Source organism: Mytilus californianus, unplaced genomic scaffold, assembly GCF_021869535.1.
Source record: "Mytilus californianus isolate M0D057914Y unplaced genomic scaffold, xbMytCali1.0.p SCAF_9, whole genome shotgun sequence".
Taxonomy (NCBI): domain Eukaryota; kingdom Metazoa; phylum Mollusca; class Bivalvia; order Mytilida; family Mytilidae; genus Mytilus; species Mytilus californianus.
In genome coordinates, this window is record NW_026262745.1 from 80542702 (window position 1) to 80569735 (window position 27034).

Sequence of the window (27034 nt, forward strand, 5' to 3'; positions counted from 1 at the left end):
ATGTTGTATTCATTCACTATCAACTAATTTATTTCTACTATATTATTTCGTTTTTCAGTGGGTTAGTAGATTATTATGAGGGAAATTTTGACTGCATTGCTATACCACCCTTCAGTTTTATCACTATAAAACCAAATTAACTGATATAATTTCTATGTAATATGCACCATTTAAACTTCTCATATTTTAAGTTTAATTTTCTGTACTGACCAAATACAATTAAAATTTTGTTATAATGGACATAAATTTGTAATTATTTTCTCTTCCTTTAACAATCTGTGTCATTATTCAGTATTCATACATGTACTTTCATCACTTAAGGTATATTTTTTGTACAGTCAAATTAATCAATGAATAATTGGTTTTTCAAGGTGGTTTTTAAAGTTCCCATTGAAATAACTCCCCAGAGAACAATAGCAGTTGTATCTATTCAATGGGACAGTTCCCTTTGCAAAAATTTAAATAGCAAGGTAGACACCAAGTGATTCTGGGGAAAAGGTTTAATTTCCTTTGTAATAATTTGGAACTATTTTTTTTATTGTATGAGTCTCACCTATGCTAAAACGCTATATAACACATTAGCTGAACTATCACATGTAAGGAACAACATACCTTGAATTATTTGTACCAGATGATTTAGTTTGATATGAAGGCCTTCAAATCGTAAAAAAATATATTATAAAATATATCTGTACAAGTTTAAGTGAAGAAAATTCAAATGACTAAGGACATGGTTATAAGAAGAGTCATTATTTTATCTCTGAAAGTGCTACACAGATACCCCCACTTCCAGAAAAAACTTTATCACAGAAAATGACAAAACCAAAATAATTCAAATTGAATTTAACTGTATGTCATAACTTTGTGTGTGAAAATCTAAAAATATTTTGTTATACAACATTTTAATTATCACCTGGAAACCAAACAGATCTAAAGGTAAACATCAAATCATCAAAATTGAACTTTACCAATATTTTAAGGTCCATGAAATTCGTTTAAAATTTCAAACTGTTTGGTTAAGGAGTACTTCAATTATAATCCAGAAACCAAACTTGTGATTGACAGACTAATGTGCATACATATGCATCAATTTATTCACACACCCCTCTTCAAGGTGGGATATAATTGCTGGTACAACAAATATATTGATAAAAGAACAGGATAATAAAGATTGATCAGTTATGTGCAAAAATATAATTTGTGATGTCACCGTGTCATCGTGGACATATTTGATATGAAATGGTAAAAAAATATTAATACTACTAAATGACAAATAGCTAATGTACGTCAAATTGACCCTAAAAAGTCATTTAAATCACTTTTTCAAAAAATTAAAATCAAATCTAGATGATAAGATATGTCAAACATCAGTAATATGAGATAATAAAGTACATGCAGTATGCCTTGGAATCATCATGCAATGTTGAGGCAAACCAGAGCTTACTATCCTTGGGCCTAAAACACAAAGGATTCAAACTGAGCTATATGATCCTTTGCAGATCCAGAATAGTTTATTTCAGACTAATTTCAAATAAAACCTTTTAGTCTGTTTATACACATGATTTATTTGTAATTGACTTTTGGTGAACTAACTTCCAGTAACAACGAGTACTCTTTTGATCAGTAGTTTGTGACTTTTGTCTTTTTGTTACTTTTTTGTGAATTCTGCTGATCTGATGGGTTAAGCACTTGGTCAAACTGATTTAACAATTTGTTCTTATGTAAAGCTGTAGCATTTGACTATCCCAGGTTTGGGAAAAGGTTGAGCACTCACAAACATATTTATTCAAGCCTTATTCTTTATATGCATATCTGAAGTCAGGAACTTTTTATTCAGTGATTGCTGTTGGATGCTGTCTGCCATTTTTCATTCATTGTTTACCATTAATCATGCTGTTGGCGTTCTTGTTAATAGGGGTTTACTCATTGTTGAAAGCTGTACAGTGACCTTCCATGTCCTATTGTCTCTGGTTGATAGATAACTCATTGGCAACTATACCACATCTTATTTGTATTTCATAAAATGTGTTTACTTTTTTTCTTTTTTGCACCCTAAGAAGAGTGCACACTATCATGTCTTGTCATTGAAATTGAAAAATATGTTGACAGTTTTGAGATAAAGGACTTATTTCATATATCAAGAAAACTGAACCTTAATCACTGAATCATGAAAATGAGGTCAAGGTAAGATGACATGTACACCTTACTGTTATTTTAAACCAATACAGTTGACTAATATACTAATAAAAAGTGCATGAGAAACTGTCGGCAAAAAGAAAACTTAACATTAATCTTTTATAAAACAATGAAAACGAGGTTATTTCGAATATGCCACACAATGATACTATTAACTGAATATATATGACCTCCTACTCATATTTAATGAAAAAGTGACATAAGCCATAAACCTTGATCAGTGACCTTCAAAATCTGATCAAATTGATCAAGGTAAGGTGTCCTCCTTCAGACAGGATGATTCTATAGACCAAATGTAGTTAACCCATTACTTATAGTAAATGAGAAACTGACCTCAGTGCAAAAACTGGACATTGATTTCTAAAACATGAAAAGAAGTCAAAACTCCTATCTGATTCAAATAAACATATAAAAATACTATTATATACCAAATACAGTTAACCTACGACTCATAGTAAATAAGAAATTGATTAAGTGTTAAAACTAAAATCTAGACTTATGTCACTGTCCAATGACACTTAGGTCACTTTCAAATGCAATGTCAGACTTTATCACAAGACCATAAGCCATCTATATATACAAAATATATCATGCCTATGTCTTTATATATAACCATCTGAAATATTAAGCTTTAAACAACATCTTACTTATTACACTGCCACCAGATTAACATATTAATGTCTCGCAATCGGTGACTTTTGGCCCAGCGAAAACAAGTATCAAAATGAAAAGATTAATAAGATGTAGAAAATATAAAAGAATGTTTGGATGTTTACTACCCTTGAACACTGGGCATAAAGCAAACAACAATCAGTCAATCAATTGAAATTAACCAACCCAATAATATGTAAAAAGCAGCATTAAAGTCTAAAATATTCTTAAATGTCTATGAAAGTCAATTATACTCTTCATGGGGAACTGACTTTCATGCTTTTCATAAAAAAAAATTAAAAAAACAAATGCTTTATTTCAGAGTTCCTTTTAGTAAACAAAAAATGAGATTTAAGAAAGAACTTTCAATTAATAGTTCTTGAGACATAATCCATCATGTACATACCGACTCAAGTCTCTTGGAGTCCTAGAACCTGATATAGTGTCCAATTGTTCTCTGCTCCCCATTGCTCTTTGCCGAGATGACATTTCACCATGTTGATGTTTTGTGGTATTTATCTCTAGGTTGTAAGTTTTTCGTTCATCATTTGCCTTATGATATGCCTATCAAAATATAAATCATTAAATGAAAGTTAAAATTTGCCATTTTTTAGTTTGTTGCTTTTTTATCTGTATTTTTCATAGAGATGATCATCTTCATACTAGAGGCACCTAGTTGGAAAGGCTTGTCTGGAGACATGCTTCCAATAATACTGCAGAATAAGATGTAACATTAACTAACCATTCATTACAAGAAATAAATAGTTACCTCTAGAACCGGTTTTAAATGAATTCTGTGGAACAATTTGTCCAGTTTGCAATTGCTGCTGATTCAGTATAATATTGATTGATTGATTGATTGTTGGTTGCTTAACGTCCAGTGGCAAATCTTTCATGCATATTCAGGACGAGAACAAGTTCACAATAAATACAATAGGTAGGTTCTGTAAAAGATTAAGGGATTAAGGTCGGAGAAATTTAGACTGCCACGGGAAATGAGGGTATATTGGATAGGGACAGCAATTTAGCCTTGCAACAGGTCACCTACGGACCCCTCAAAGAGTTGTTGCAAGGGTTCTTAACATGCAAAAAGCGTGGCACGTTCTTTACACGAGACATCGGATTTAACGTCCCCATTCTGACCGGACATGGCTGCAAATTTGTACATCCCGCACAGCCAAACGGACGCCCCACTTTAGCTAGGGTTTTACCGCCGGTCGGAGGAAGACCAATGGTGACCATACTTCTATTCCCCAGTCACCCTTGGGGGCGTATAATATTGACTGTTAAAAACTAAGTCCATTTATCAGATAAATAGGGAATAATTAAACAAATTTCAAATTTTTTCTTCAGATGCTATTTCTTGATCATGAAGAAGCTTCAGTCCAAGTTTTTTTTTATCATTTCATGCAGGTTTATAAAAGATATTGATGTTTAGAAAAATTAACTCCCAGTGTTGTAAATGTTAACTGCAAAAGAACTATGTCAATCTTTTAGTAAAATACAGATTCTGATATATTTTATAAAACGTTTGCTTCAGATGTTATTTTTTAATCATAAAAAAGCATCTGTCAAAGTTTCATACAATTCTACGAAGGTGGTTTGACAAAGTTATCATAAACTATAAATACAAATCACCTTCCACATTCAGGACAATGTCACGACAAATTTTCATTATAAGGAGGGTTGTGAATGGTCTTTCTGGTCAGTGGAAAATTTCTGCAGCAATTGTCAAAGCGATATTAAATGGAAGAGTCGATTTCCTGTAATATGGGTACTATTTGTTTCTGGATACTTTCAAGCTGTGCATATATGCATATTGTTATATTTCAATACATTTTTACCACCAAATTGTTGTTTAAGGTGGTATGGGAGTTTAAATTTTTCGTGCCTTCTGCGCAAGTAGTTGTGCATTTGATATCGACAATCAATCTATTGCTGTAAATTAAATGTTTTGTACTAAGATAAAAAGAAAATGTATATTTCTGGATTTTGTGCTTCAATTGATAAGTCTCTCTTTTTGTTGAAAAAAAAATCAAATATTTATATTTTAGTTAATTAAACATATGAAAGTGTTCACTTCTGGCATCCACGGAAAGGCACAAATTGGACAAAGCAAAGGACAGGAAGAAGTTAACATTTCATGAAGGTGAACCGTCTTTTACATAAACTAACTTGCTGCTATGAAAATATAGAACTTGAGCAGCACTTTGGTATACTATGAGGCAATTTCACACAATTCACATATCTAGAACAGATCTTCAAATCGTACTGTTGACTGATGACAGAAGAAGAAAAGGTATAATTGCACGTTTTATGCGACTATTGTAATATTTTGATATGACGTTTTATTTCTTATTGTAATATTTTGATACGACGTCTGCCTTATAGAAAATGCCTTCCATCAGGAATAATAAAGGTCAATTTTCAACTAAAAAAACAGTACAAAAAACACCAAAATTTATTCCTAGTAGACATAAGGTTGAGGAAGCAAATAACACAAGGAAGCTCTCAGACATTTTAGAAGATCATCCATATTCTGATTTTGTTACATCAACAGCATCTAAATTTACTGAATGTCCTCCAGTAACTGACAAGAAATTTGATGAAGATAAATTACAATTTGAATATGTTCGACCTGACCTTGTTCCCCTAAACCATTGTAGGTTCATTTGTGAAGTAGAATTTCTGGCTTGCTAGCCAGGAAACTGTGGATGCTGTACGAAATATAATTGAGAATGGAAATGGGGAATGTGTCAAAGAGACAACGACCCGACCATAGAGCAGACAACAGCCGAAGGCCACTAATGGGTCTTCAATGCAGCGAGAAACTCCCGCCCCCGGAGGCGTCCTTCAGCTGGCCCCTAAACAAATATGTATACTAGTTCAGTGATAATGGACGTCATACTAAACTCCAAATTATACACAGGAAACTAAAATTAAAAAATGATACAAGACTAACAAAGGCCAGAGGCTCCTGACTTGGGACAGGCGCAAAAATGCAGCGGGGTTAAACATGTTTTTTGAGATCTCAACCCTCCCCCTATACCTCTAGCCAATGTAGTAAAAACAAACGCACAACAGTACGCACAGTAAAACTCAGTATAAGAGAAGTCCGAGTCCAATGTCAGAATAGGAAACAAAAGAAAATAAACAAAATGACAATAATACATAAATAACAACAGACTACTAGCAGTTACTGACATGCCAGCTCCAGACCTCAATTAAACTGATTGAAAGATTATGTCTTCATCATATGAATATCAGGCACAATCCCTCCTGTTAGGGGTTTAGTATTATACCGTCATAAAATATATGAGAAGAACATAACCCGTATCATGCCAACAACTGGTTTTAGAATAAATGTGTTTAATTCCGATGCAAAGACCCTATAAGTGAATCAATATTAAAGCCAAAATATGCAATCTTTAATGACCTGACAACAGTATCGTAACTATATCCCTTCTTAATAAGTCTGTTTAAAGGTTTTGTTAGCTTTTGAGGTGAATACTGACATTTTTGTGCTTTGTAAAGAATATTACCATAAAAGATTGGATGTGAAATACCCGAACGTATAAGATGTCTGCATGTTGAGTTATATTTACGAATGATGTCCTTGTACCGATGATAAAATTTAGTAAATGTTTTGACTAGTTTATGATATCGAAAACCCTGGTGTAATAATTTTTCAGTAATACATAAATTTCTCTCGCTAAAATCTAATACGTTGTTACATACACGAGCGAATCGTACAAGTTGAGATATATAAACACCATAAGATGGTGACAAGGGAACTAAAAATTCGTAAGGGTTCCGCGGAACCCAGTGTCTCGCCTACTTTTGGTGTTAATCACAGGCTCAAATAAAATGAGGAAAAAAATTAATAAAAATATTCCTCTCTATACTATCTTTTGATTGTAAGAAGCTTCTGTCCAAGTTTGGTAAAAATCCAGGATAATTTATGAATCTAATAAATGTTTTAAAAACTTAAACTGCAGAATGTATGTAATGTTGACTGGAAGAAAAACTAAGTCCATTAATAAGTAAAATACAGAAAAAATGGAACAAAATTTTATCAAAATTTCCTTCTAGATACTAGCTTTTGATCATAAACAAGCTTCTGTCCAAGTGTGGTACAAATCCAGGATAGTTTAAGAAAGTTGTTAAAATTTTAAAAACTTTAACCACAGAGTGAATGTAATGTTAACTGGCAGAAAAACTAAGTCTATTTATAAGTAAAATACGGAAAAAATGGAATTTTTTTTTTACAAAATTTACTTTGGATACTATCTTATGATCATAAACAAGCTTCTTTCCAAGTTTGGTAGAAATCCATGATAGTTTAAGAAAGTTATTAAAATTTCAAAAACTTTAACCACAGAGTGAATGTAATGTTTCCTGGCAGAAAAACTAAGTCCACTTATAAGTAAAATACGGAAAAAATGGATTTTTTTTTTTACAAAATTTACTTTTGAATATAATCTTATGATCATAAACAAGCTTCTGTCCAAGTTTGGTAGAAATCCAGGATAGTTTAAGAAAGTTATTAAAATTTCAAAAACTTTAACCACAGAGTGAATGTAATGTTTCCTGGCAGAAAAACTAAGTCCACTTATAAGTAAAATACGGAAAAAATAGAATTTTTTTTTTACAAAATTTACTTTTGAATATAATCTTATGATCATAAACAAGCTTCTGTCCAAGTTTGGTAGAAATCCAGGGTAGTTTAAGAAAGTTATTAAAATTTCAAAAACTTTAACCACAGAGTGAATATTTGTGGACGCCGCCGACGACGACGACGACGCCGACGGAATGTAGGATCGCTATGTCTCGCTTTTTCGACAAAAGTCGAAGGCTCGACAAAAATGGATAATTAACGATAGGAAATGAAAAATCATCTCTTTTATCATAAATTTTTGTATTAAGCTTCCCATTAATGATATAGATATCAAGATCGAGGAAAGGACAGTGGTCATTGTTAGTATTAGCTTTATTTAAAGTAAGTTCAATAGGATAAATTTCTTTAGTATACATACTGAAGTCGTCATTATTGAGAGCCAATATATCATCCAAATATCTAAAAGTATTGTTAAACCCCTTTACTTGCATGATGCCAGGGGTGTTAGATGTTATGGTTGTTTATTGCGAACCCAATGAAAGTTTTCCACAGTGCCATCTCTATCTTGACCAGGTATTTAAACTTTTGCAAGTTCACCTGTCCTATTGAATAGATACAATAGCTATTGTTCTCTGTGTAGTTTATTCTCTGGGACCTTTAAATTTCTTCTAAGAGAAATCTATCATTCATTGATTAAATTACCTGAGTAAAAAAAAATTCTTATATATAGACAAAAATACTGTTTTTATACTCATTAATTGCGTGTGATGATGTAGTTATTCAATATTAATATATTTTCATTCAGTTTAATATAAACATTGATTCAATCATAAAAATTTGATTTCTGACAAAACTTTCAACATTGTTCCTTTTAAAAAAAAATTTGTTTGACATGAATAAGAACTTGAAAATAATGATGTTTCAAATTAAGATCTTCTTAAATGTATTCTATAACTGAACAAAAAAAAATCAAATTTCAATAGGAACATTGATAAAACTTTTGTTAGAAATCAACTTTTATGATTGAATCAATGTTTATATTAAACTGAATGAAAATATATTATTAATATTGAATAAATACATCAGCACACACAATTAATGAGTATAAAAAAAGTATTTTTGTCTATATATAAGAATTTTTTTTTACACAGGTAATTTAATCAATGAATGATAGATTTCTCTTAGAAGAAATTTAAAGGTCCCAGTGAATAAACTACACAGAAAAAAATAGCTATTGTATTCATTCAATAGGACAGGTGAACTTGCAAAAGTTTAAATACCTGGTCAAGATAGAGATGGCACTGTGGAAAACTTTCATTGGGTTCGCAATAAATAGAATTAAATTGGGAAAAACACATCACCCTGGTGAAAATAAGAGGGTAGTAAGTGTATTTGATGTCAACACAAAAATAGCAACAGGTTAACATGCATTTAATTCTATGTCTATAAAAGTAAAGAAATCTATAAATATACCCATTATTGTGTAAAAGGGGCATAATTTCCCCCACAAAACCTTTTAAAGTACGTGTGAAAATGTATCCTTGAGATCATCTATTTGATTATTGTATATACCACAATGGTACATGTTCAATATACTGTACTGAATTTGACTTGAATTATAAAAGTGAGTTTTAAATTTTTCCCAATTAGAGTAAGTAAAAAAGTTGAAAGTTGTTGAAATCTGTAAAGATTTAAACTGTTACAAAACTCATATTTAATATTTCAATATGTACATAGAACTTTGCCATTTTCAACTCTCCATACTGACAAAATGTTTTACAATTACCAGTAAATGTATAATTGCCCAAGGTTCAGATCATATCAAATAGCATATTATTCCTTTGCAGATGGATTACTTTGTTCAATTTACAATTTAAATAAAACAATATGTGTGCAACTCTAATTTGACATTTATTTTTTATTAAATCATAATTCCTCACATTTTTAAATCATTTTTATATTCCCTTAAACAGAATCAACTAAACTTCATTGCATGATCATCACAAAGGCAGAATGAGATTGAAGTGAACAGATACTCAACCAATATTAAGTGATGTAAAGAATCATAGTTCATATTTCTATATATGTCTACACGCTATTTGTCATAAATTATTTCTAGAAATCAAGAATCATAAACATATAAATTAGATTTATCATCTTATTAAAATTATTTTCATACTAGTAAATTTTTCTTTTATATAATTTTAATCAGACCTTGGAGAGTCTATTCAGAAGGCATTTTCAAAGAAAGAATTAAAATTACACAACAGAAGTGTACTTTCTTCACCTTGAAGCTAATCAAATTTCAACCATCATTGCAAAGTGTTGTCATCACTTAGAACTATTTAAGACATCTTCTAAGCAGCAATTGTAAGCATTAAGAAGAAATCTTTCACAAACAATACTGGGATGATCTTTAACTAATTAACAGTTTTTGTGGACAACCCAAATAAGAACCACTACAATGGAACATAAATACAAGAGTGCACACGCTGAAATGTCTCGCCTGTTTTAATGACCATTGATTTTATGCTGAAAGTCTTAAAGATAAAGGTTTAACTAAAAGCATTACAGAAACTTCACATTTTAAAAATCTATGACAATGAGGTCAAGGTCAGATAAATTGTGTCAGACAGACATATACACCTTACAATTTTTTTATACACCAAATATAGTAGACCTATTGCGTATGCTAATTGAAAAACAGACCAAAACACAAAAACTTAACATTGAAATGAACCATAAATATGAGGTCAAAGTCAGATGAGACCTGCCAGACAGACATGTGCACCTTATACAATTATTCCATACCCCAATTATATAGCTGACCTATTGCTATTGGTATTTGAAAAACAGACCAAAACACAAAAACTTAACATTGACCATTGAACCATAAAAATGAGGTCAAGGTAAGATGATACCTTCCAGACAGACATGTACACCTTACAATCATTCCATACACCAAATATAGTTGACCTATTGCTTATAGTACTTGAAAAACAGACCAAAACACAAAAAAAAACTTAACATTGACCAATGAACCATGAAAATGAGGTCAAGGTCTGATGAAACCTGCCAGACTGACATGTACCCATTACAATCATTCCATACACCAAATATAGTTGATCTACTGCTTATAGTATTTGAGAAACGGACCTAATCACAATCACGTAACTTTAACCTTGATCACTGATCCATTAAATGAGGTCGTGGTCAGGTTAACTCTGTCTGACAGACATGTAGATGTTGCAAGGAACCCATATACCAAATATAGTTATCCTATTACTCATAATAAGTGAGAAATTCACATGACAAAAAAACTCAATTTTTAATGGACATATGATTGACGGAAACTTCGTAACATAAGGTAACTGCATACTAGATATGAAGCATCCAGGTCTTCTACCTTCTGAAATATAAAGCTTTATACAAATAGTTTACGCCGCTGCCGAATGGTAATACCTATGTCTCGCATACTGCGACTTTGGTCGCAGGCGAGACAAAAACCATACAAAAAGTACATACACAGATTCTCAGAAACCATCTCACATATCAAAACCACATCATGCAGAATGCACCTAATGTGTTCCTCTACTAATTTTGAGTTTTTGCTGCTATCCAAAAGCACAGTTGTTGAACATATTTTTACAAAATCATTTGGTAATCCATACAAATATTGTCTTCTCTCTATGACAGTCTCCAACAATAAAACCAAATATTGAATAAAAATCACTGCTTAATTTGAGTGTTTGGTGCTGGTCTGATATTCAGATGGCTGTCACTGTAGAACACAGTTTAACAGAGAACCCTATAAAAACCCATAAAAAAACTTTCAAACATACTAACATACTGTTGACACTGATCTGTGTCCACACTTATTGATGTTTATTTTTTTTTAACCTTATAATGTATCTGTTAACTGCTAAAAAAAGGCCATTTATGTACAACTAAAATAACGAAGTCCAATTTGTAAGCCGGCATGACGTTAAAAGATGAATCAAAGAATTAAATTTTATATATAACTAATAAAGAACAATGGTGCTGATTAAAAATTACACCATTCAAGGCCCTATATTTCCAAATAATTAATATAACCAATAATACTAGTAAACAAGTTCTGGGTCAAATCCCATACCTATACCAATAGTATATGTCACATGTAGTTTCCGGTTGTAGTAACCAAACTAGAACAGGTTCAAACAGAAAGATTTTGAAAGCAGAGAAAACTGTGAACCTTATAATCAGCATGACTTTATCAGATGACAATACGAATACTAAAAATCCAGGCTAAAAATAAGGCATAGGTACTTTCCGATTTGTTAGCCAGCATGACGTAAAAACGACAAATCAAAGAATTCAAATTTATATATAACTAATATAGGACAATGATGTTAATTCTAAAATTTCACCATTTTAAGGCCCTTTTGTTTTCAACATAATTAATATTACAAATAATTAACAAGTTCCAGATCGACAGGTTCAAACAGAAAGATTTTGAAAGCAGAGAAAATTGTGCACATTATAATCAGCATTACTTTATCAGATGACAATACAAATACTTGAAATCCAGGCTAAATATAAGGCAGAGGTACTTTAATTCAGTCACGGACCCGAGATGTCAGTGTGTTCTAGTATTTATAAAGGATAAGGAGTAAATACATCAACATAAGCTTGAAACTTAAAGACACTTAACACCAAAAAAACATCAAGAGTTCAACATAGTTTTCAACAATAGACAAGTGATTATACAATGTCCATTTTTAATTGTTTATATATCAGCTATCAATATCAAAATAAGAAAATGTGGTAGGGTTGCCTATGAGACAACTCTCCACCAGAAACTGAATGACATAGTAATAAGCAACAATAGGTCACTGTATGGCTTTCAACAATGAGCATACCGCATAACAAGCTATAAAAGGCCCTGAAATGACAAATGTAATATAATTTATGTCCAAAACAATAAACAAAAAACAAATATGATATACAGAAACAAATAACAACCACTAAATTACAGGCTCCTCAAACTTGGGACAGGAATATAAAGAAGTTGCAAGATTTAACTTGTTTGCATGCGCCCAACCCTCACCTATCCTGGGACTACGGTGTAACAGCACAACATAAGAACAAACTATAAAAAACAGTTGAAAAGGGCTTAAATCACAGACTGATATAAATCACAAAAACAACTAACAAAAAAAACCAAAATACTCAGATCTGAGAGTATTCGCAGTTACTGAAAGCTAGTTCAAAGCCAATAACAACTTATAAACTAGATGTGTATGAACAACACGAATGACCCCGCTCACAACAAAAGTGAGAATGAAAGTCCATATAACTGTTATTTTCACGAAATTTTCAAAGTCCAAAGCCTGTAATTTCGGCACATAAAAGTGGAGCAGAACTAGACATATACTCGATCTGTAACTCATCATACTAGACTCACATACTAATAAAGAGCTGCGCCATGAGCGCATGATACGCCCGTCGCTTTTTCAAAGAATATAGTACCATAACTCCTCAATGTCATATCAGAAATTTATAAAAAACTAAAGGGAGGTTATTGTTATAGATATAAACCAGTCACCAAAGTTTAATGAAAACTGCTCAAAGCACTTTTGAGTTATTGTCTGAAAACTGGAAAATCCCCCTTTTTTAATGAATAAAACCCCATAACTCAGAAACATAAAATCTAAAATTTATAAAAATTGAAAGGGAGCTCACGTCAATAGATATAAACAATTCACCAAAGTTTCATGAAAACTGCTTAAAGCATTTTTGAGTTATTGTCTGAAAACTTTAAAATCCCCCTTTTTTAATGAATAAACCCCATAACTCGAAAACGTAAAATCTAAAATTCATAAAAATCGAAAGGGAGCTCACGTTAATTGATATAAACAATTTACCAAAGTTTCATGAAAACTGCTCAAGCATTTTTGAGTTATAGTCCGATAACTGGAAAATCCCCCTTTTTCATTGAATAAAACCCCATAACTCGGAAACGTAAAATCTAAATTTCAAAAAAATCGAAAGGGAGCTCACGTCAATAGATATAAACAGTTCACCAAAGTTTCATCAAAACTGCTCAAAGCGTTTTTGAGTTATTGTCCGACATGTTGACGACGGCAGACAAACACTGGTATACCATAATACGTCCCGTAAACAGCCCTATAAAATCAGCTCAATATGTGAAGGTGTTTAGAAAAACTGTTATTTTCATAAAATTTTCAGTCCAAATGGCCTGTAATTTCAGCAAAAATCAATGGACCTGAACTAAACGTAAACTCAATCTGTAACTCATCATAGTAGACACACATACTAAAAGCCAGCTCAATATGTGAAGTGCTTAGAAAAAAAGTCCTTATAACTGTTATTTTCACAAAATTTTCAAAGTCCAAAGCCCGTTCTTTAGGCAAAAATCAGCAGAGCGGTACCAAACCTAATCTAGATCTGCAAATCATCATAGTAGACTCACATACTAAAACTCAGCTCAATATTTGAAGGTGTTAAGAAAAAAAGTCTGTATAACTGTTCGTTGCGGAATGATGGAACTTTGTTGTGGGGCCATAAAAATCATATATCAAAGACTAAACCAGCTCATTAAGTGCAAGGATGGCAATGGAGAGACACAACTATCAGTCTCATGAAATGAGTCTAAAAACTAAAATAAGGACAAACAATATATGTCAGTTGAAACCAACTTCTAACTAGCTAACTTTCTGTACAAGACATTCCCAACTCATTTACTAAGTATAACTGAATAATATGTTGAAATATTATAGTTCCAGGACGTCCTCAAATATATATCAGGGTTCAATGAACTTTAACAGTGAAGCATGATTTTCCATCCAAAATTACAAGTGAAACCATCCAGAGTTAGAACCAAAGACCCATAGCAAAATTGGCTATAAAACATGATTATGCCAATTTGGCCAGGTGTCACATGGACATGCAAAACCAGAATTTTTGTGAAATATAACTGAAATTGGGGCAAGGCAAATGAGATAATGGATAGTATTTTGATAAAAAAAACATAAGAACATTTTTTTTGTCTAACTTTTCTTTTGCAGCTCCTTATATATGCCATATAGTTAGAAACCAGAGAAGGGTAAAAAGAAATACATGTATGTCTATTCTATCATTAAAACATAAAAAAATTTCTATCATAACTAGTAATGTAACTATTTCATTACACAAAATATGTAGATTAGACCTATATATGGAAGAAATTATTATTTTTCAAGTAGAACTCTCGTTTCAATAAAAGGTTCTATTGCATACCAAGAGTGGAATAAGATATAGAACAAACACAATAAAATTACCAAAGTCAAGTTTGGGTGACATAGACATGGAACTTAACTACAAATATCCTAAAATTCTGCAATTTTTTTTAAATGAGAAGAGCAGAAAAATATACGTATTCTACATTGTATATATTTATATATATTCTGAATAATGCTTTATTATCTCAACAGCACAGAACCTAAAATATAGGATAGGGGTCAATTGATAAATTCCCTACAAAATCACAGAGTGATAGAGAGACCATTTTGTTACTTTTTAAAAATATTTGTGAGAAATACAAGATTAAAGAAGGAATCACATTGATAATGATAAAAAAGGAATTGGTGTCAAAAAGTCCTGTTATGGTATTTTAACTTGCTGGCCTCGTCAATCATATGTATTGTACAAGAGACAAGATTATTCACAACTGTTTGGGGCAACTCAATATTACTATGGTATTCATTTAATAATTAGAGATAGATAGGACCTACAAAAGTATAAAAAGCAAGATAATATCATGCAGTCTATTCATGCAAGTATTTATATGAAACTGCAATCATGCAAAATATGTTAATCTTTTCAAGTATATTAAGTTGTTTAGAGGAGGATCTTTACTTGGAATTTCTTTGAACTGATCTCATTTTGATAATTTCGTCTCACATCGTTTGCTTTATGATAAGCCTAAAAAAAACAAGTGCATGGAAAAACAAGAACAGAAATATCATAAATCAGTTGATTCTACATCTTTATATAATGATAAAAAGAAACAAGGCTATATGTATCCTTATGGTGTTACTACTCACACTTTCACCCCAAACCAAACTGCATACTTCCAGAATGCTTGTCATAAGTCTGCTCGCAGCATAGATGCTGTAAGCAAACGTCACAATTTTATGATTGCAAGATGCTTGCAGCACTTTCTGCAAGCAAACTGTATGCATACAAGACTACATTATGTTCATCACAAACTTGCGGCAAGAATGCTGCAAACAAAACTTTAAAATTTTCGATTGCAAGATGCTCATAGCAAACTAGTAGATGATTATGTAAATTTCTGCATGCATGCGCAAGTTAACAAGCATGTTGCAAACAAAACTATAAATTTTTTATTGCAATATGCTTGCTGCAAGCTACCCTAGAAGTTGATTATATAACTGTACAAGCAAACTGCAAGCAAGTCAATGATTGCAGAAAGGTAGTACAGGGACTATATATTTTGATTGATATGAACTTTAGTGATGTCATTTATGACATCATCAGTGTTTTGACAGCCATATTTGATCATGTTTGGGAAGGATAGCAAGCAGAATATGAAGCTCTTTTTGGTTTCACTTAAAAATACAGGTACCGGTATGCTTATGATAAAAAAAACACCATAGTTCATTAGACAATAATGCATCAAATGGATATATTGTAGATTTACTGCCAGCAAAAAGATCAGTATATATACAATGCTGAGCCTGTTAAATCTGTTACCATGTGATTGATCTCTGTATTAAAGTCAACCTTTGCTTAATATGGTCTTCACCACACAGCTTTAATATGAGAATATATATTTGGAATATGTAACAAATCAACAACTATATCCTTACATCATTTGTTTGTGTCCAATACTTGTCAAATAATGTTTTTGTAGACAAAAACAAGGACAAAGTGGGATAGGCCAGCTAGTAGCTTTTACCAGTAATTTTTTATCCTGTAGCATCACTACTTATAAGGTGCACTTTCAGCTGGCATATCATCCAATAATTCTATGATATATATGAACATATATATAAGGGGGGGAGGGGGGAGGGGGGATGCTGAAAGTTCTTAATAACAAAAATTGTTTAATAAGTGAAGTGAAAAAAATACTTTGTTTTTTGGGTTTCTTTTAGAAATAAATGGGGAATGTGTCCATGGGACACACTAGATGATGCCCCCGCTCGCATATAACGTTATAAAGGGATATAACTCAAGAACTGTAAAAGTGACACTACCCAAATTTGTACTTGATCTGAGTTTTGTGGTAATACGCGTTGGTCTTAAGTTTCATAACATTTGGTTGAGGCAAACTAAAGTTAGAGAATGGAAACAAAAAATTCAGCAATTTTTCCATTTGTAAAGGGGGCATAACTCTAGAACGGTAAAAGTGACACAACCAAATTTCAAACTTGATCTGTGTTTTGTGGTAATAAGCATTGTGTATAAGTTTCCTAACATTTGGTTGAGGCAAACTAAAGTTAGAGAACGGAAACCAATTTTGGTACGTACGTACAGACTTACAGACGAACAAGGGTAAAACTTAATGCCACCTCGGCGGGGGCATAAAAAACCATGCTCTCTCATCACAAAAAAGATGAATGGTCAGTAGCTACCCTTTTTCAGAGAAATAGAAATTTTGGGTACACAACAACTCAAACCTTTGCCAGAGCTCCAGATAAGCTGCGTATTTGCGTGATCACGCAATACAAATGATTAAAAACCCAATGCAATTGCCCATTGCAGGGTTCAATAACCCAATTAATTCAAAGGAAAACCCAATTATATGCCAAAACCATGAGTTCTTAACGCTTTTATTCGCTATCGTTTGCGTTATTTACCCTTATCTTATTACAATCGTCGCGTAAATCTATTTTTATAATATTTATAATTGGAAATTTCCTTTCGTTCTAAAAATAGAGCCCTGCATCAAGTAGCTGAAATGGGTCCCTGTTGGAATTTTCCGTTGCTCGAAAGGTACACGTGTTTAAGAAAACATTTCGATCTTCTCGGAGTTTATCCAATTAGCGTTTGTCATGTTTTCATATTTTTTTCGAATTGCTCGGGACTTATCGTAACATACAATGAATTAAAACGAAAGTAAATGGCCGGTAAAAATATTGAATAGAAGCATGTTTTTAGCTTCTTTTTGATAGCTGAGGACAAGTTATGATGATAACAAGACTCATCTAGTGTTTTATGAAGCGTCCGTCGAACGCACGGGCATGTTTGCGTACCTTAACGAGAACATTGCTAGAACGATAAACACGGGGTTTCTTCAAGAACGAAATCAGTTGGAAAAAGTGAAAGGCCAAATTAATTATGACATGATATGTAGTTGGAAAGCATCGGAAACCAAAAGTTCTAATAAGGGGCAACTTAACCCAGATTTATGTTAGTTAAATTAAACAAAAACATTCAGGTATTATTTTAGTTTATATATTGTTTTTTTCATTTTTAGTTGATGAGTGAATACACATATCCGTTTTTTACGTCAATGCAGCTTGACACTTTCTTTATTTTGGTCTAATTGTTCTGTATGCTTAAGATAGCTGTCTTATTGGCAAGTGTTATTTATTTATTTAATGTTGCAGAATTATTTGTATATTGAAGTTGAATGTGGTGTCCGTAATTAAACCACCCTTTAAACCTGGTCAAGGTTTTGGGGTATATCTTAAATCTGGGAACTACTTATTATTTTTATTAAAAAGTAGATCTGGCAAATAGGTGAAAGGACTGGCAAAACTTTCTTACAGCACCTAAATTTCACATAAATTACATAAAAATCTTAACACTAAGCCACACCCACCCCAAATAAACTGTAGGATATCATATGGGATCTAGAAAGGTAATTAGTTACTGTCCAACTATTGATACCAGCTGCAGTTTATATAAGTTGCGAGAAAATACAAAACTGGCAGAACGTTTAAAACGGGACACAAATCAAACGTACAATTGCTCGTCAGTGAATAAACCAAACAAAACAGCTAGCACATATACAAAGATAGAAACATATTAAAGATGGAAAAACATCTTGGGTTGATATAATGTGATTATAACATGCCTAAATATTCAATATTGTGTTGATGAAAAAACCCAATACATTAAGGAGCTTGGTGGTGAAAAACCCAATTTGATATTTGCTTGAGGGGTGAATCGGAATTGATAATGCAATTAAAAAACTCTATCACCCAATTACATAAAAAAATGATGGGTAAAAACCCCAATTTGTGAATTCTTATCTGGAGCTCTGTTTGCCAACTCGTACTCATCCAACTTGTACTTTAACCAACTCATACACATTTAAGTAGTAGTGTTATGTATCATTAAAATAGATAAATCGTCTAAACTAAATGGTAATTTTGTATTACATAATTGAACTTGTCCGAGATAGTATGGAGAATGCAGCATAAATCTCTTTGATTTGTTAAGTAACAAATTCATCAGTTTTCTCCCTTGTTGGAAAATGAGGAAACACGGTATACTAACTCATCCTCAGCTGGAAATCTGAATTTTTAATAATTGATTTTTCAACTGATTTTTTTGATGGGTGTGTGTTGAAGAATTTTTTTTTATCTCTGAGAACTTCACCATTTTTTTTATGTCATAAAGCTTCCACACGAATTAAACAAATCAAAATGTTTATATATATGTAACACTCTCAAACGTGTCCATTTCGCCCAATCGGTTTCACGAAATCATATCTCGCCCAAACATGTCAGATTTCTTTTCCCGCAAACATATCCGATTATTTACTTTGCTCAAACTCGGCCGACAAATTAATATCCGCTGAAACTTTAAAGCATCAGAACCTCTAAAAACTTTTAGAGCTAATATGTTGTCTGTGATTCAAGGAATGTTTATGGTAAACTCAATCAATGGATATGTCCAAATGGGGGAAAAATATTATTGAATAAACAGCTATCCAAGTTGTCAATACAGATGTATTTTTGGCACAATTCCCGAAGATAAAAATATGGAGTTAAAAGAAGTAAAATCCAAAATGGAGACTTCGTAAAATTGCAGAGAAGGTCAGAGGTCCAAAAAGTGAACTGAAGCTGTTTTAAATATGCAAATCTATTCAAATTTAATAAACAAACAAAACAATAATCAATATTTGTGGTTAGATCCAAGCTGTGGAAAAACTTACTTGATATACTGACTGAGATAAAAAAAGAAAAAAAAAAAAATGGAAAAATTACAATTAAGGAAGAACATATAATAACCTAATCAAGAATTTTCTTTCTGTGCACTTTGAGTCTAAGGTCACTGTGATAACCTGACTGGATTTCGTTTCAAACAACATTTGTGATAACAAAACACTTTTTAGTTTAAATGGAAACATTTGAGCGTTTTTAAAATATGGACATGGTGCATTCATGAAAAGGACATGTTTTGGTGTGCTTCATGAACTAGACATGTTTTGGAGTTAAGTGATGTCATATGGACACTTCTGAGTGTTACATATATATATTGGATACTTAGTAGATTATAAGAACACTACATTAATGCATTTTACCTTCTGAGTTTTGTAAAAATGTAAAACTTTAAAGTCATAATTTTTGCTTTTTGGCGAAAATGGTGATTTTAAAAGTATACCCCAATAAACAGACTTTGAAATTCAAAGTGCTGCTTTTAATACGAAATTTAGGCTTTTTAACCTCTCTATGTTTTTTTTAATCTACCCCAATCTAATCAGTTTGCAGGTCTTTTATCCCCTTATGATCACTTATTAGTATATTTTATAATCAACATAAATATAATTTTTTTTGAAATTTAATATGATTGAAAATAACTGTTTTATTCAAAATTGCATATGAATTTTTTCGCAGGTGTGAAAGTTACCGATTTAGTGGCAACAAAGCATACGAAAAATTTTGGCGGTTTTTATTTTGGCAGATTCCTAATTCCCAATTAAACATTTTGGCGGATACTGAAATGTTGGCAGTTATTTATTTTCATGTGGACCCTTCAACTAAAATGGCTGCATTTTCACCTCAAAATTTACTCTGAGTACAGACAAACCTGAGTATCTGGAAAAATTTTAAAGCATAGCATACTCTAGATAAATAAAATTCAAATACATTTTCTCTTTCAAAAAATTAAAAAACTTAACTGGATTTTGCAGTGCACTTTTTTTCATTTCTCCAGAAGGTGCCAAAATAAACAAAGCTAGGAAAGAGGTTTGAGAACTTCCCCACAGGTAATAATTGAAGTGAACTGTATTGATTGAATTGGACAAAAGAGGGACAATAGATACCTGACAATAATTGGTGATTTAAACTATGTACCTGAGTGGTATCAAGTGAAACTCAACTGTTTATTAATTTTATCATCTTCTGCAGGGACGAAAAAAAGTGCACAGCAATATCCAGTTAAGTTTTTAATTTTCTAAAACATAAAATGCATTTGAATTTTATTTATCTAGGGCATGCTATGCCTTAAAACTTTTCCAGATGCACAGATTAGTCTGTACTCAGAGTAAATTTTGAGGTAAAAAAGCAGCCATTTTAACCAAAGGGTCCACATGAACCTTAAAAACAAAAGTCACTTAACTTAAACAAGTGTCCATTTTTTTCCCTGAATGACGTCTTATTTTTTCATTATATACAGTTAATCAATAGAATATTTGTCACAGATGAACAAACTTTTTGTAAATGTAACAGTTGAATAGTTACAAAATTGACTGGACTTTGGATGTACTAATTAGGTTATAAAATTATCAAGAGTGGCTTACAACTCTTATATAATTTAAAAGGGTAAAATACCTGACAGAGTACCTTACACTCTTAAATGATTGACACAGGAAAAACAAATAGATCGATCACAAAAATCTTCAGCAATTAGAAAGTACCAAACGTATGCATAAATTTTTCGCAATTTCATTTATCTGCCAAAATAAGCGAAAATAAAATAACCCGATATAAGGTAATATATGAAAATTGGGTACGAGTTGGTAAAAGTATGAGTTGACATGATCCCTATAATCCAAAAACTTGCAGGATGATAAGCTTGTAAAATTCATGCATAGTAATTTGACACACCCAACGTGATTATTCTGTAAGGTGAATTAATAAGCTGAAATTTTTCTAGTTAATTTTTTTGTTTAATTTTCTTTTTTAGTAATGATTCAGGTCAATTTTGAAGACTCATGAAAATCTCATTATTAGGATTAACAAGTATGCACACACTGTAGTGCTAAGCATACCACAAATCATAATTCAAAGTATTGGCAAACAGGAAGTACTGGTGTCTAACAATTCCAGAAAAGCACTCATTACTGTTGAGCTGCTGACCAAATACGAAGTCCTTCTGTTCCGTAGTATTTGAAAAAAGTGTGACAAAAAAATAAATTCTTATTCAACATATTGAAAAATTCAAAGTAATCGACAAACAGAAAATGTTGATTTATTGTTTACTGTACTCTGCATCAGTGCAAATAGACTATATCGCAACACATACTATTATAGTAATAATAGAAAATAGGTGTCTGACAGATCTGAAAAATGCTTATACATTACAACTCATCACAATCAATCTGCTAAACAAATCAGAAGTCATTCTGTTTGTTAGTTCCTGAGAATAATGTCAAAAAATGTGATTGTAATAATTAGCTCCACTCTTAAGAGTGGCAATATTATTTTTATTAAAGTTGAATTTTACCCGTCTGGTATAATTTTTTGTTAAATATAAAATGAATATGAACTTTTATATCTTGAGTCTAAAAAGTTGTGCAAAGATACTGATAAATAATAATTATGTAAAAATAAGATTAAATAATATCATGAGAAATATTTCAGCAAAAAATGGCTTTAATCAGTGTCAATCTGTTTTCAAAATGCATTTATACAGTATGAAAATCTGCTGAAACTGACGAAGGCCATATGTACTAAAAAATTTGTCATTACGATATTATTTCATGTTATTCGTACATAATTATTAGTATTGTTACACAAGTCTTTTCCTTTTTGTGTGGTATCATAATATTAAGACGATAAGATACCTATTAAATTCACTGGTTTGTTGTTTTCTGAATACTCTTAAATAACAAATATTTCTATGTATATACCTTTGATTCCTGATCTAATCTCCATTCCAAATCTCTCAGTTGACTTGACAACATTTGTTTTTCTTTTTCCAACATTCTTATCATATGTGGATTTGCCTGCAAATTATAAAAAGATGTAACTTAATTATTTTCAACATAATTATTCACAACACTATTTAAATTATGTATTCTTTTATCAATATATATGACTTTTGTCTCAGTATTTTATTGAGAAGTTTTAACTTTTCTGTAAAAAAAAATAGCTAAATAAATATCTGGTTCAGTACATTCTGGGGTTAAATAATGTGCAAGCCCAGTTAGAGAATGAGTCAAAAGGAGTAAGTTCACAAAGGGTTGAAATTAGCCCTTATATTTTGATGTTTTTTTAATCAGGCCAAAATACTACAAATATCATTTAGAAATAGTTGTGATATTACTATTAATACAAAATAACTTCTTTTTGGCACATCACAATATAAATGAGGAAAAAATGACCCCTAAATTATGCATTATTTGTGTTGAAATGTCAGTTTTGGTCAAATTTTCTATAATTGTTAACAGTTTTTAGCAAAATAAACTTTGGTCGCCACCCCTGATCCAGAAAATGTTTGTTTCTAGGGATTCAATATCATCATTGACAACTCTTGGTTACAAAACATTTTGGAATGTGGGTTGCTGCCAAGGCTTTCCTCAAGCTTTTAAGTATGAAAAATGTACAAAATCATCATATTTGACAATATATCCAAAATGTGCTGACTTAGAAGCCTAGAATGTACTCTTATGAAGAGATATGTTTAACCTAGTGGTAAGGCTTTTGAAATAGACCCATTTAAGAACCAAATTATGGCTATTGTGACATTTTATGATAAAGTTGAAATTCAAGGCCATATTTGGTCTAAAGTGAACCTTGTCCTTTAGCACTCTGGAGGAATTCAAAGTCAAAACAGAAACTTAAAAATTAATAGGAACCTTGAATGTTGCATCAAGATTTTTAGAAATCTGTTATAAGAATAAGAAGATGTTGTATGATTATTAACAAAATATTATTGCCAATAAGACTGCTTTTCATCAGAGACCAAATGACATAGAAATTAGCAACTATATGCCATTTTACAAACTTCAACAATGAGCAAAACCCATACAGCATACCAAACTATATAAAATCCTGGCTTAAGGTATGTAAATCATTCTTGAATGAAATACTTACATCAGATAAATCATCAAATCTATTCATATCTCGTGGTGTTTTACCTGCTACAAAACAAAAACTTAATCATTAATTTTCAAACACCTATAAAAAATTTCATCAATTCTATCATATATATTTTTATATATATATATATATATATATATAATATGCATTATACAATTCAAATTCTTAGTGTTTTGTTCAGTTAACTTACTTTTTATTTCAAAAATTTGTTCACAAAAGCTGCTACTTTCAGAACAACAGATAAAGGAATTTCAATGATTAACAGAATATAACGTTGGAAAAATTTGCAAGGACACATTTAAATAAATACATTCATCTGAATCCGGATAAAGAACTTTCAGTGGTATTTGAAAATTTGTGGATATTAAGACATAATAAAAATATGGTGAATACCTGAAATCTTGAAATCATAACTATTTATAAATAATAACCTGTTGGCACAAGGATATGTCTCGCCTGTCCGCATAAAATTCAGAAAAAGACAATCTGATGGACAGCAACATTGCTTATTAATTCAAAGTCGCTGGACCATGATCTTGTGGGCAGGGTCTAGAAATGGTCTACAAACTGAGATGTACTGATAGTAATGCAACTTTATACAAAATATCATTGATCAAACTGACTTAAGCAGAAAACTTAACATTTGAAAATTGATAATTCAAAGTCACTGGATCATGACCTAGGGGGCAAGGCCTCAAAATAGTCGTCAAACAGATATGTACTGATAGTAATGCAACTTCATATAAAATACCATTGATCTATCACAAGTAGATCCTATCAAACTACCGCCTCGGTGGTCTCCTGGTAGCGTGTTTGTCTCAATTGCCGGAGGTCATGGATTCGAACCTCGGCCGGGTCTAACCAAAGACTTTAAAATAGGTATTTGCTGCTTCTCCGCCAAGCATGCAGCTTTAAGGAGTAAGAGCAAAGACTGGTTGGCTCAGAGTCAGAATAATGTGTCCGGGTAAGGTGACATGTCTTCCTGCGGACTGTTTCCTTGTGAGCTAGCATGTTAAATATCCGGCTCAGCGTGTCGGTTTAGTACAAAGCAGGGTAAATATTCATATAATGTTAACATGTTCTCGTCCTGAATATGCATATTAATTTGCCGCTGGATGTTAAGCAGCCATCCATCATCACTAAATAGTCGTCAAACTGATATGTACTGATAGTAATGCAACTTTATATTAAATATCAATGATCTATCACAAGTAGTTCCTATCAAACTAACTTAAGCAGAAAACTTAACTATTGTTGACACCCCTGCTGCAGCCGTCGCTAGAAAAACAATCCCTATGTCTCTCTTTCCGTGATTTTCGTCACAGGCAAGACAATAAAGAGATGAACAATACAGGTCCACCAAATTACATAGGAGATAAAAAAAAAAAAGACCCTTTTATTCTGCTAATGTTACTGTCTTCATGTTTTATTTCATCTCCATTTATTCTCTCTGTCTCCCATTTCATCCATCCCTCTTTTATTACTGAGCTCAAATATATCATAAGAATGATTCAACACTTTTTCACAAGTTTAACCTAAAAAATTTCAGTATTTTGAAGAATATTTTTATTATAAGGTCTCAGACAAAATATATATTGGCACTGGCTACTAAGGGCTGATGGTATCACATTTTCAATATTTTCCCGCATATTTACGATTAAACAGAGCAATAATGTTAACTTTACTTTTTTATATACTTAATTGAAGTTAATTTCATCTAACCAATTCAGAGTGAAAAAAAATGTTTCTCATACAGCTCTCTAACTATCAACAAGCACATCTTTTAATTTCATATGAAAAAACCATTTAGGTTAAAAAATGAAACAAAAATCAATTGGTTAATTGGCAAAACAAACTTTCTTGGTTAAGTAATGCTTCATGCATTTCCTCTCACATGTATTACAACTATTGTAAAATTAGAGAATGCTCTCATATCAATAATATAACTCACTGAAATGTAGGTCACTTAGTATTTGAGAACTCACATGGAAAATAAAACTTTATAAAAGTCAATGAAGAATACAATATATGTTAGAATCACTTATTTCTATGGAGAACTGTATGCTCCCCTAGTATCCTTAGTCCTTAGACCAAGATATACGATTGTAGGTCAGTTGTTATCTGAGAATGAATGATTTACAACTTTATGTGTCAATGAAGCACACAATATATATATGTCAGAGTGATATACTTCTTAAATTAACACTATTATATTCCTTTACATGCATCTTTATATCATATATTATTATTGTTCACTTAATAGCAGCTTTAAGAGAACTCCAACATAAATTGTAATAACATAAATTGGGATATTTTGGCTGTGGTCATACTTTATTTGGTGCCTTAGTTTTAAAGCACCAAAAGGAAAAACCAAATAAACATTCATCAAAATAAGTAAATGCAAGATTATTCTTAGTCAACTTCTGATATCTTTTTTAAATTTACAAAAATGAACAGCTTATTCATTAGAGTATAAAACTTTAATGAAAGTTAAAAGCATTCACTATGTCTCATCTATCCTTTTTCTAGTTTGTAGTATTGGTCTCACATTCTATCACATGTGTTTGTGCTTTTGATTTTGCCATTTGATTAGGGACTTTCCGTTTTGAATTTTCCTCGGAGTTCAGTATTTTTGTGATTTAACTTTATGCTGAGCTGTGGATGCACATGCAGCATACACAAACCTTTGGTAAACCAATAGTCCCTCTCAATTTCATAGAGGCAAACTAAAATTCAATCAAAATCAGTTGATCTCTAGAACCTGCTGTGTAAGTGTATGCAGATGTGGATCCCAATGGTACTTCAACAGTCACCCTCAACTTTAATGACAGACACCAAAATATAAATTATTAAAAGTTGGCACTGCCAGAAACAAGTGTGTTACAATCCATAATGGCATACTCTTAGGTTATTATCCAAAACAATGCAACTAAGACAGTTTATTGTCCAATTTTTTTCTCTCTCAGGGATCTAGAATCAAAATTTTCTCTCTTAATCAATAGGCTTCTTCACCTTCCCATAATCTTCCATCCTTATAAGTTTTATTTCAAATAAAAATCCAAATACCATTTGTTTTGGACCCATACCACAGTGATGACTGTTTGTTCCCAAAATAATTTTTTGAGGAAGCATAAAAAGGAAATGAAAAAAGAAAAAAACACACAAACAAAATAATTAAGCACAAAAAATAAAACAAATAAAAGCAAATAAACATATATAAAACATCAACGGGATACTACTTTAATGTAGTTTTAAATAAAAAAACTGTTTACTTGAGACCAAA

General features: G+C 31.6%; 1 protein-coding gene and 1 long non-coding RNA gene across 9 annotated transcripts in view; one reads left to right on the forward strand and one right to left on the reverse strand.

The window, feature by feature from the left end:
• The window catches only part of LOC127716496 (coiled-coil domain-containing protein 169-like), a 90264-nt gene that overhangs the window by 15874 nt on the left and 47356 nt on the right, over positions 1 to 27034 (reverse strand). For 4 of the 8 annotated variants that reach the window (XM_052222733.1, XM_052222728.1, XM_052222727.1 and 1 more), the window contains 5 exons: positions 23746 to 23792; positions 22560 to 22655; positions 15365 to 15430; positions 3254 to 3411; positions 613 to 654 (listed from right to left, as the gene is read on the reverse strand). In XM_052222733.1, the coding sequence (XP_052078693.1) occupies positions 613 to 654; positions 3254 to 3411; positions 15365 to 15430; positions 22560 to 22655; positions 23746 to 23792 (409 nt within the window). The remainder of the gene's footprint in view (positions 1 to 612; positions 655 to 3253; positions 3412 to 15364; positions 15431 to 22559; positions 22656 to 23745; positions 23793 to 27034) is intronic. The other 4 variants (XM_052222734.1, XM_052222730.1, XM_052222731.1 and 1 more) reach the window with 2 other exon arrangements.
• Positions 17161 to 27034, forward strand: part of LOC127716515 (uncharacterized) — a 98895-nt gene continuing 89021 nt past the window's right edge. The window contains exon 1 of the long non-coding RNA XR_007988965.1: positions 17161 to 17884. This is a non-coding gene — a long non-coding RNA (uncharacterized LOC127716515). The remainder of the gene's footprint in view (positions 17885 to 27034) is intronic.